Consider the following 13,197-nt stretch of genomic DNA (forward strand, 5'->3'; position numbering starts at 1 on the left):
TGTTTGGGAAATAAAAGAGAACTCCCCAGGTTTCATTCCTTTTTAGTAGTTTGACGTCGGTTCCTTTGCCTGCTATGCAGATGTAAAGACGCCAAGCTAGTTTTTGAAATCAATGATGTGTACTGAAATCTTACTCTATATGTGTTATCTGCTGTAATTTAAACATGTCTACATTATACATTCTTTTCATGTATGTATGCAAAAACGTGAAATGAAAAAAAATCCTTCAGTTTAACGTCCCACGATTATGTCCTTGAGACTAAGGGAGACGATAGTTAAGGCAAGTAAATGATGATGGAAAATTTGGTGTAATGATAATGTGGGAGGAGACGGAAGTGATCCTAGAAAACCCACAAACACGGTGTTGTCCATCACAAACTTACTTGAGCGAGGATCGAACCAGAGAACTCACGCACCACAGGAAGCGCTCCACCACTCAGCCACCGTGATGTATATATGCAGCCAATGTAGTTTGTAAATATTTTTCTCCCTCATATCAGAAGCAGTAATGTGTAAACTGAAAGGACTACATATAACTGTCAACAGGATTAGTAAAATATATTGCCAAAATCTGTATTGTCGTTATTAAGCAAACGCTACAAGCAAAAATAGACTACTGCTTATTCTACTTCAATGAAAATGTACAGGTTGGTAGAAGTAAACGGAATGCAGCAAACTTAAAAGGACTAAATAAATTAAACCTGTGGCTGAATATATATCAATCTTTGTAAAAATAGTGTATATTTTATTTTCCAACTTAATTGTTGAGAAAAAATATCAATCCTTGTAAACTGTCATAAGCAGGTGTCATTGTTAATACATGATAATAATAGATCCTTCAATAGAAAATGTTGTTAACATCTAAAAATAACAGTATATTGAACAAAATAATTGGCTACGTACACGAAACTAACATGGAACTTATATACAGTATGGCGCTAAATTCGTTGTACAAAAGCAGAGGAGTGATTCCTGGGAGTAAAACAAACAAAAAAATTCCAATAAACATAGGGCGAAAACCCCATCGTTTACGTGTTATAGGCTGCCGAAATGATGAAAAAATGAATTTTAAAGGATCATAGCTCCAAAAATATGGGACCTACCTTGGTCGAGTCAAGACTTCACTTAGGAACTAGTATGTGCCCTATCCAAATATGCGTGTTTCAGAATCCTGAGGTGCTTCCACAACAATTTTTATAGAGGGAGTTTGACTATGGGCCTATGATATAAAGTACTCTCCAACTACCTCCATAAAAATTGTTGCGTGAGTACCTTAGGATTTTAAAACATGTATTTTTGGATAGAGCACATACTAGGTTCTAAATGAAGTCTTGACCCGACTACAGTAGGTCCCATAGTTTTGGAGCTATGGACCTTTAGAATTCATTTTTTTGTTTTCGGCAGCCTATAACACGTAAACGATGGGGTTTTCGCCCTATGTTTATTGGAACTTTTTTGTTTGTTTTACTCTTAGGAATCACTCCTCTTCATTTGTACAACGAATTTAGCGCCATACTGTATATATAAAAGTTCCATGTTAGTTTCGTCTACGTAGTCAATTATTTTGTTCAATATACTGTTATTTTTAGATATTAACAACATTTTCTATTGAAGGATCTATTATTATCATGTATTAACAATGACACCTGTTTATTACACTTTACAAAGATTGATATTTTTTCTTAACAATTAAGTTGGAAAATAAAATATACACACTATTTGTTCAATAGCTATACAGATATAGAGTAATACATATAGAAAAACATCTACCGTTAGTGCAACTGCAATAATTTAAAACAATAAGTCTAAAGAATGATTACATTTTTATTACTTATTTAAAGATATACTTCTATTGGGCTGCCATCTAGTAAAAAAGAAAAGTAGTGACCTCTCTTCACAGCAATGTAGATGTCCATCTTGTTCTATCTTTTCATTCGTTTAGTTTAGGTTTTCTTTCTCCTTTCAACTTATGCAATATTTATAGACTTCAGAATGTTGCGTATTAGATTATGTAGACTACCGATATTTTACGTGTAGACGCACACATTTCTTTACATAAATACATTTCCAAAAACATCCAGTATAAGACAAAGCTGCTTCTGTGATCCGTTCTTTTAGGTAATCCACATTTCAGTCCTTGATTAGTACAATTTTTATGTCACTCCCTTCTACGTATATAAATATAGAAGTAGAATATCTGCTGAGCGTGGTGACCTGGGTATCTTGTATTTCGTGTCATCTCTGAGAGAAAGCTTGAGTAAGATTTTGATGTACTGCAATCAAAGAGCTTAGTTCTAACTACTGAAAACTTAAACTTGGGTGGGCAATCCAATATGGCGGACTGCACTATCTGAGAGCTTTATCGGACTTAATCTTCTTTCCCTGCTTCGTTTATTATTTCTTCGTTTCTGTGATTTGATGACGACCATGAATATTCGAAACGATTCAGAGTTCATTGTGTTAGTTTAGAGTTTAGCGTACCTTTTCAATATCGTGACTTTGTGAGACGTATGTACATGTATGCGGTGTATATATACGCTTATATAGCCTGCTGTTTTATGTTCAGTTTTATCTCATATAGTCTTGTGCTGAAAAGGAAAATTAAGCTCCAAACAACCAACAAAAGAAATAGGAAACTATCTATTTTATGTTTAAACATAACATTTTCTAGACATTTTATACTGAGTATATTTTGCTTAAATTTATTTATTTATTTCACTCTTGTGTTTTCTTTTCAGATTATACATCTGTCGTTGGAGCGTTGTGTTTATTTTGTCGTGAGTCTGTGAATAGAGCCAAAATTAGAGAGGGAGGTGGTCTGGAAAACCTTCTGAATATCCTGAAGAACGACGAAAAGCAGCATTTGCATCCAAAAGTAATGTACACCTTACTAAACTTCTTGTACGATGAATTCGGTATCAAAATATTAGTGGAACAGGGACTGATATCAGTGCTAACAAAACATCTGAAATTATATGTTGAAACGTATGGTAAAACTCATACACTATTTGATAATGAAAGCAATGGCGAAAAATCAGATAAAAGCGATTATACTTCAGAGAGTGGTACTGTGAATGAATTTGAAAAAGAAACTAATTTCGAAACAAGCCAGAAAAGTACCAAGAATTCGGCGGAGAATTCCAAATATACTTCCTCTCACTGCAGAAGTCTGTCCGGGAAAACATTTCGGGTGAACAGTCCAAGTTATCAAGCCGTTCGCTGTGAATATGGAGAGGGTCACCAACAGTGGGCCAGTTTCTCGTCTAGCTATAGAGATGACTGGAGTCCAGGAAGTCCTAACAGTATGTGTGTTTCTCCAGGATCATCTCCACCTAGTAGTGGAATTAAATTTTCACCCAGAAGCACAACTTCAGGGTGGAGTTGGCATCACAGTCCATCCACATCGGAAAGTTCTCCAGGGCTGAGCTCACCTTTGCCGTACGTTCCAGAATCAATTGAAGAAGACGGCCCATATTCACCAGTATTTGAAGATGAGGATAGTACTGATGAGGCAGAAGATATACAACCAAAGGACCCGTCCACTCAGAAGCAGGAAGATGCTTGTGATTCGCTAAAAGAAGATGTGAACAAGAAATTAAATCTCCAGATTATGAAGAAACCAGAAATAGGCAAACGTACTAACGCAGATCTCTCTCCTGCTTCTGATTATGGAAGTTCGACGCCAAAGAAAACTTGTTATAACTCGTTGAAGGAAGATAGTTCGTTGGAAGACAGCTTAAGTTGCAGCAATAAGAGTTTTGACCTTTCTTCGACAAGTGAAGCTTCCGGGATATTTAGCGAAAGAGATGACTTGGAGGAGCCAAATATGAAGAAACTTAGCCCAGAGGAACATAAAGTTCAGTGTTTGTTTTATCTCTTGTCAAGAGTGTCACATATGGATTTTCCGGTAGATGAAATGGTTTCCACCGACACAATTCAGACGCTTCTTGATTATTTAGTTCTTATCAAGAATCCAGTTCCGAGAGCAAGCCGGGTACTGATTCGTATTGTCAGGTAAGTTGTTATTATATTATTATTATTATTATTTGCAAGAGTATTATGTTCGTTCAAATATATACACATAGGTTGATAGGCTTCCATATAAAATGCAAATGGCACAGTACGAAACAGACGCAGCGCAGCAACATGAAAGGCAGAAGTATGTGATGTGTCTGCTAACGAAGTAGTGGCAGTATGTTGTCTAATGGCGCCAGAAGTGAATAGATTCTGGATACATTGTAGCACTTTCTAGTGCGTATTTCAGTGGTTCCAGCATAGTTAAAAAACAGTGTCACGACACGGGTTTGTTATTGGACGCTCCACTATGATTATCATAGTGTGACCTCTCCTGAACTGCATTTAGAATAAGCCTTATCCGAATCGGATCCTAGTGAAGCTGACACGACCGGTGTTGCGTGGTTATAACAAACAGTGGTCTGAAAGTATGTACATAAACTCTTAATATTGTAATAGTGCACTAACCCTAAATGCCACATATAATAATTAATCTTTAGTCCTGTAATCTATTTTCCATATGTCTTCCAACCCTCCGTAAATTTAAATTCTGTATGTGCAATGTTGCCGTATTTAACACTGTTGCCAATTTGTAGATTATTGTAACCTCCAATTTGTGTTCTTGTATGACTTATTTTGTAAAAATAATATGTTAAAATATTTCGAAACTAACATTTTAGAAAACTTTTAATTAAAATACATTATTTTCGTTTCGCAAATGATACAATGATAGTGTACAAAAATGAAAATCAGCAGAATCATCTTTTAGGCAAATTAGAAAGTATTGGCACTAATATAAAATTTACGATTGAAAAGGAATTTCTTTTAATTTTTTGGACATTACTGTGTACAGAAAACACAAAATTCGAATTCCAATATAAATATACAGGAAACCTTTAGCAAGTAGTGTTTATAAAAAGGAATTCAGGGCACTCGTGGCAGAGGAAAAAAAAAAAGCTTTCAGTTTAACATCCCACTTTTATCTTCTATAAGGGAGACGGATGATTGAGACACGTGAATGATGATGGAAGAATCGGTAGAATGAGAATGTAGGAGGAGATCGGAGTATCCCGAGAAAACCCACGGACACGTTGTTCACCAAAAAGATTGCAAGTACTTTATTAATATATATATATATATATATATATATATATATATATATATATATATATATATATATATATATATATATTTAAAAAGCATACAGGAACATAAATTGTGGGTTAAATTTGTATATAAATTGGAAACAGTGTTAAATATGGTAACACTGCACATACAGAATTTAAACTTACGGAAGGTTGGAGGATACATGGAATACAGACGATTAGAAGATTAGATACATGTATTACACTCCTAGAATTAAATTCTAGGGTCGTGAAAAGAAATGTTAATATCTATCCATATGATATTCTCAAAACTAATGATAGAATGACATTTAAACCTTTTTTCGTATCTGATTCTGTTTTCTTGTTATATTGCTTTTTATTTTATTTATTTTTTGATAAGAAATTGTAAAAATTAACGTTCTTTAATTCTAATGAAAATCAGGAAAATTGTTGGTGGTGTACTATAACTTATATTCATGTGATTCCATACTTTATTTTATTTATTAATTTTTTCACAATGGATTGATCAAGTACAACGTTCCGATTGTATTTCCGGTAGACGAAATTGCTTGGCTTGTTTATTGCAACTATCGGATATTCAACGATTGTAAAATAACTGATATCGAACTTTACTATATTTTATCCTTTCAGGAATACCCAATACTTTGTGACGTTGGTGTTACAGCGATTTGTGTTGAATGTCTTCAACAGACTGTGTGTAAACATACACACATCGTGTCAAATATGCAAGAGTTTGAGCAGTTTAGGAGAAAATCTCCTCTCACAATTGACAACTCTCGCAGAATCTGGTTTTGGAGAAGGAGCATTGGCTTACAATCTTTTAAAGGGAGAACCTGAAATTAAGAAGACGGTAGCTCTGTCTATACCCTTTATCATCAGGTCAGTATATTTCTATTATTATTATGTCATATTTTCTTTTCGTTAGTTAAAACAGATAAATTACTGAACTTTATTTATAATATTAATTAATGCGTGTGAAAAGTATATTAAATTGTTAATTGTTCTTACTTTGTTTGTCGAGAATAAACTGTTCTTTCATAAGAAAATGCCCGACGATCTTACCTGGGTTTTCTACGGGAAAGGAGATACACAAAATTGTAAACGGTATCATATATTGCAATTATAAACTCGATATTTCGTTTAGTAGCTGGAAGATACCGTAGAGAGAGAAAAAATGTTGGCAGTAACGGCATGTCCAAACCATTTTATCTTGAAAATTTTGACTTTGCGCGGAATTTACTTTTGGTCCCGGAAATTCTGGAATTTGACCAAAATGCTAGTAATATAATCAGAATGTCCTTTTCATGTCCAAACTATAAATGTTTAAAAGAAAGATCTTACAGAAAAGAAAACTGGCCATCCTAGCCCTACTTTTGTGGCTTAGTTACCAAACCTTTCTACAGAAAGAGGAATTGACCAGAATCAGGCCTGTAAACAGAACATGTAGACAACATAAAACTGGGTGGGTACACTCTTGGAGATAGTCCTTTACAAACAGTTTCAGCATATTGCTTGTGAAAGCACAGTAGGTGAAAAACTTCATTCTTACAAATTACCTTCTCATATAGGGATTCTCAATGTCACGCACCGAACTCAGCAAACTCATAGCGTTAGCTCAAACTACATGAAATGTGAAAAAGCTCCTTGCGCGTAAATTAAGCACTGCCTATTTAGAAAATTTCGCAATGTCAACAAATAAATTATCCTTCGCCATTTACTGAAACTGTTAAAAATGTTACCAGAGGTGCAAAAATTTCTTTTCTCATAGTAAATAAATTTTGGTAAAGCTACACTTAGGTAATTAATTATATTGCTCATGTCACACACTACAGAACAAGCTGCATAGCCGTCGATAGAATAAAAAGAAAACCATACTTATGTAATACTTCCAAAAATTCTACAGGGTTATAATTATAATTACTAATTTCGAAAATCGAAGTATTGATCAGTAACAGCAACACTGAATACAAAGAATGAAAAAATGAATTACTTGACCTGCATTCCAAGCGAGGTCCCCAGCTTATTATGGCGATGCTTTAACCGCTACACTACCCTATCTGTTCCCTGAACAGCTAGGGTCACAGTGATAGAGCGCTTGGCCCTGGTGCATGGGTCCATATGGACTGTACCACAACTCCTGTTGGGTTGGACAAACCAGTGTCTGCATTATAGAGTACCTCTTTGGAAGCCAAGGTTCGAATCTAGGCCCAGCCGTGATTATTTACTCATTGTATATCATTGAATTCGCACCTATAAGATGTGATATAAAATTAAGAGGTGATTTCCTGGTTCGATCCCAACTTGCGCCGTGTGGACTTTGTGGTGGACAAACACCGTGCTCATGGGTTTTCTCGGGTTTCTCCGGTTTCCTCCCACTTTCTTCATTCCACCATTTCATTCATCTCTCATCATCACCGTCTCCTTTAGCCTAACCGGCATAACTGTGGAACGTAAAAACTTGAAGATTTTATTTCATTTCATTTTTTGATTTCCTCCATTTATCATATATACTGTTGCTGTCAATTCCCGGTGGGGACACTCGGTTGAAAAGATGTAAAATCCTTTTCAGGCCAGTCATCCTGAATGAGGTTTTTCCTTCCTCATTCACACCACGCAAATACAAGTACCTATTATGAAGGTCGCAGATCGCTTCTGTGACCACCGAAGGACGCCGTCCCTCATACGTGATGGACTAAAATGGTCATAGATGCTGAAAACCTAGAAATATAATTCCTAATCCTAATGTTGCTGTCAGGTGATATTGACAAGTGCGTTCTATCTCTGGCTTCCTGATTATGGCATCTTTCAAAACAAACGAGAAGTTGATTGTTTCGACGAAAAAAATACGTGTATTGTCGATTCTGAGATTGTATAATTAAAGCAGATGTTCAATGTTTTCTTATATATATATATATATATATATATATATATATATATATATACCATCTTAAAATTTGATATTTACATCACACGTAGCATATGGGTTTCTAGGTACTTGTAAATTGATTTTATTTTCTTTGAGTACTTAATCAACTTTAAACATGTCACAATTATTTAACCTGATAGAGCAGATCTGTTTGTAAACTGAAAAATAATTATATAAATAGTATAGTTGCTATTGATAACTGTGGATTTTCGTAATTCATCATTTACAGCCATGTACCAGTTTTATGAGGCTATACCTGAGAACCGTTTTTTCGTACGCTATGAGCGTCCACGCAGACTATCCAGTGACCACTAAGAAAAATTGCTGTCAATTAGCGTTACTTATCAGAATTGCCCATGTAGTTCTGAGAAATGTGCTTCGCAATTCATGGTTGGCGTGAATTAGGATACACACTGTGAGCTTCTCGTACCTTAGTGTTCATCTTAAATTGTAGGTTCACGTCTCGTATAGCCTTAGTCCTGAAAAAGGACGTTAATCTCAAACCAAATTAACCAAAGACACTCCATAATTGAAAATTTAACACTGGCAATGAAGTTATTCATATAATCTGGCAACATTGCATTGTAAGTTTACCATTTTTCCGTTTTTGGTTTGTAAATAGCAATTCTGCTAGCTGAAATGAAATTTCTTCACAAATTGAAGGCTCGCTGTAGAAAACAAGTAAGTGCCACCTTGCAACTGTTTCGCTTTTTTTTTTTTTTTTTTTTAATACATTTATGCCTAAGTTAGATTTTCATACTTCGTTATAGGCTAGATTATATTGCTAAGCAATAATATTTTCTATTTTGTGACGCTTGGGCTATCTTTTGCCACTACTGTTACAGTAACTTTTGTTTTTGGCACTTACACTGTTTTCTACAGCGAGTCTTCAATTTTCGGCGAGTATGCCTTTATTTGTGTACTTTTAAAAAATAAAATGTTTCCTTTAATCAATCTACTTTTGAAGAAGTTATCAGTGAATACATGAAAGAACAGTTTGTTTAAGACGAAAGGGAACAATAAATATTTTAATATAGTTCTAACATTTCATTATTTAACTAGAATATCAATAACTAGGTAGTTTTGTTAGTTCCTAAATCTTCGCTCTTGAAAATTGTATTGAACTGAAATTTTTACCTTTTTTACATTTAGAGGTAGACTTGTCCTTGGTTTAAGAGAGACTAAAACATTGGAAATGTGTTAATATTGACTCACATGAAATTAATAGACCGTTTTGCACTGACCCATCAACGATAGAAGTTTTTTTTTTTAATTTAGTCGACCAGGGACTATAAAAGAAAATATCATCTGAAACGATTTGCCTGATTGGAAATTAAAAATCCAGTCATAATTGGGGGCTGCAGGATTCGAACCAGAGATCTTCCGATTATGAAGCAAATAACATTTTATGTACACCAGCAAGAACCTGCAGAGAGCGAAAGAAAATAATTTAGAGATAAATGTCATGATTAATGCACAGGAAAACATTAGAATGAACATGGGAGGAATTTACCATTTCTGTTCTGGAAACTTCTGTTACTCTGTCAGTCTTCCCAAGGGTTCTCTGATTTCTTTCCTATATTATTCCATATTCATTCAGTTGTATTTATCACCCGTCTTCTCTAGTTTACAGAGGATATTAAATATTTCACTTCATTTCATTTCGAACTTGTTCTTGCGAAAAAAAAGTGAAAATATAGAAATGGGCAAATAGGAACATAGATGCGGAGAGATATTTTTTCTAAGTATGCTGTGGCGGTTTCTAATCAGCTTCCATATCTTGAGAGCAGATGACTACGGGAACCGTGTCATATACTAATGACGTTAATATGGTTTCTTTCGAGAGTACACAGCTATGTTATTTTTTGTTAGTGACATCACTCACCCACTTTCTCTTACATACCTGCCAGTAAATACTGTTAGTGACAGTATTTACTCAATTTTACTCTTCTTCCAAATGTTATTAGCCGTCACTTTCAAACTGTTACTTTAGAAAGACGCGAAAAGAATAATAGGATACTAAATGCTTCCCGTAATCCTCTTAAAACACAGACAATGGTTCTGGAATGTCACATATTTGAAAACTGTTTCTAGAGTACTGAATTGTGTTCTGATTTACTCATTCCATAGTATATGCCTATATTTTCATCTTTCTGGGTTTAAAACAAAAAGAACAGATCCGTAAACGAGATAGAAAATTTGTGAATAAAAGAGAAGTGTGTAAGTCAGGACTGAGAAATCTCTCGTCAATTTACAAGGAATTGAAAAAGGATATGAAATATGATATTCCGGTCCAAGCTACTGTTTCCGGAAGCCTATGGAGAATAAAAAATTTGGGTGATTAGGCCAACCCTGATTAATATTCATTACAGACTTTAAATCGTCAGTAGTAGTTATAAGTTGTACGCTATGAGTATAGAAAACATTCATTTAATTTTAATCCAAATTTATTACAGTCTTCGTACAACTTTTCTATCAACATTCTACCTAGGTAAAAGTTAAGTATCTATCCATACATCAAGTAGATCATTAGTATAATTTGATGATATTTTAGTCTAAGATAAAGTAACTTCTTTCCAAAGTAGATATTATACGTCTCTTGTATTTTGTTCTACTTTAGAGTGTTATCAGGTATGAAGTAAAGAGGAGTTCACTACTTTAAAAGTTCTCATACGCATGAAACAGCATCTTAAATAGCAACGATGAACATAATTACAACACAAACAGTGATGTTCCATATCTGAGTTTCCTTTTTAACCTGTGAAATCGTATAACAGGAGGGAGGGACACAGTGGCTCAATAGTAGAGTGCTCACGTCTGGTGCGAGGTGTCCCAGGCAATGTGCGTTAAGTGATAGATAACATTGTGGGTTTTCACCTTTATTCCAACAATTAATTTCATAATCATTCACTTTCATTTATCATCAGTCTCTTTCAGCCTAAAGGGTATAATCATGTGACGTAAGATTAGAAATTACACGTCATTTCAACTAAGTAGATTCTAGAGTTTTGTTTCATTGTTTGCTATACTGTTACCGTGTGTTAAGTTATCTGTAAAGCTGATGTCTCGAATAGTTAATAACGTTTTTTTCAATATCATCCACTGTTGTACAATTACAGATGCTTATCAATCGAGTCCGGATTTTTATGTAATATCAATCCCCTAAATATGTTCATAAATATGTAACAAAAATCGCTTAAAAATGTAAGAAATATGTAATATTATATAAGAATATGTAATATTACCTATGTTACATATTTATGAAAACGTAATATTAACACGCGTATGAGTATGCAATATTTAAACGAGTTATGAAAATAAAAAGAAAAATCTACTACACTTTATCCTGCTTAATGCAAGTCCCTTAATGAAGTGAAATGCTTGAACAGCTGAGACAGCCATACGTCATTGATGTGACTGATTGCAGTATAATAAAAATCAAACACGAATGAAGGAAGATGTGAATCGGCTAGAGAGGAACAGGAAAGCACCAAGAAAAGCAATGTATACGGCATTTGTACGTCATAAATCTCATGTGGTGTGGTGTGGTCCCGTTTCAAATCTTTTACACTAAATGCGCATCCGTCACCACGGCCCAATCTTGAAATGAATTATACGCAATATACAAATTTAAATACTAAAAGCAACTTAAGACGAAATGTATTGTTTCATATATATATATATATATATATATATATATATATATATATATATATATATATATATATATATATATATATATATATTTCATGCAGGGAAAAGCAGTCCTATATCTTTTAAACAATACCAGCTGAACCGAGATTGAAGAATATTTCCACTAATGAACATTTTTAATTTGAAATAAAGTACTTACAAAAGATGTGCCTGCAGTTCAACTGTGTGTTGTTGCACAATGGGTTACAAGGTACATTTCCAAATGATCAGAAATAAAATTTTGTCGGAGATTGGATAAAATATCCTTGTATGCAGAGAATGATCTCTCCACATCTCATGAGGTAACAGGAGCCTATTTCAACAGGGGGATGTAGTTGATTTAGGAGGGGGGGGGGTTCTTGTTTCACCACTGAGAATCTCACACACTCCCAATAGGCTGTCGTAACCCGGGTTTCTTTCCAGCATTGCATTTAGTTTCTTTCGAACTTTTTCTCCTACATCTCCACACACATCTTGCAGCAGTCTCTTTGCATCCTCTATGATTTCCATGGATTGCGGAAGAGGCCGCCCAACAGTCTATAGCTTTCTAATGCTTGTAGGTAGCCAACCAAAATTGTTGTCTATGTATGCGATATCACATGCTACTTTTGAGTCATTAAACAGTTTCTGAGGAATGCCAACTGACACAGCAGACTCCGATGGAAATGAATGAGCAACAGGCTTAATTTTTTTGAAAATGTTCATTGTAAAAATGTACTGCCTGTATCCAAGTGCCCCATCGCGTTAGCACAGGCTCCGGAGGAAGTGGCACGTCTGGCAGTTGATCTCTGTAAAGTTGAACACGTTGTGGCGCCTTAACAAACATTTTTTTTCGTGGAAGAAATTAGTTGATTTGCTTCGCAAAAGTTGCCTCTCACCTCTTCAGCAACACGCTGAACATGGGCCATACAGGTGAAATGAATTAGGTGAGGGTAAAACACTGTAAGCTTTTTAACATGTACGCTGCACTGTCTGTATAGAGAACAAGGACTTTCTCTTCCTGAACTCCTCCTGGCCACAACACTTTAAGGACTTTCTCCTCCTGACCATCGTTTACAAAGCAAGCAATCGTGGAATGATTCGTGCGTTCCAGCAATTTACTCGCAATAAGATAGGATTTAGATGGAGCATTTTCACTTAACTTTCCAATCACTAAATTTGCTACATAACGTCCAGAAACGTCTGTTATTTCGTCCCCAGAAATCGAAATATATGAACTACCTATTTCTGCCCTAATGTTATCTATAGCTTTCCTATAACAAACTTCGAAATAACACTTTCGAAGAGTGGATTCGTCAGGAATTCGACGCCCGCAGTACTTCTCCTGAAAAGCACGGTATTTTGGCACTTGAACTTTGTTCCAAGGAATGTTTGCTGCTATCATTGCTTGGCACAAGTCTTTGAAAAACTCACTCACTGAAGTATCTTGATGCATTT

General features: G+C 34.9%; 1 protein-coding gene across 1 annotated transcript in view; it reads left to right on the forward strand.

The window, feature by feature from the left end:
- Rnb (BTB/POZ domain-containing protein Rnb) overlaps window positions 1-13,197 on the forward strand; it is a 41,172-nt gene that overhangs the window by 24,960 nt on the left and 3,015 nt on the right. The window contains exons 5-6 of the mRNA XM_081771459.1: window positions 2,739-4,014; window positions 5,772-6,020. Of these exons, the coding sequence (XP_081627585.1) occupies window positions 2,739-4,014; window positions 5,772-6,020 (1,525 nt within the window). The remainder of the gene's footprint in view (window positions 1-2,738; window positions 4,015-5,771; window positions 6,021-13,197) is intronic.

This window comes from Thermobia domestica, chromosome 9, assembly GCF_964235325.1.
Source record: "Thermobia domestica chromosome 9, izTheDome1.hap1.1, whole genome shotgun sequence".
Taxonomy (NCBI): domain Eukaryota; kingdom Metazoa; phylum Arthropoda; class Insecta; order Zygentoma; family Lepismatidae; genus Thermobia; species Thermobia domestica.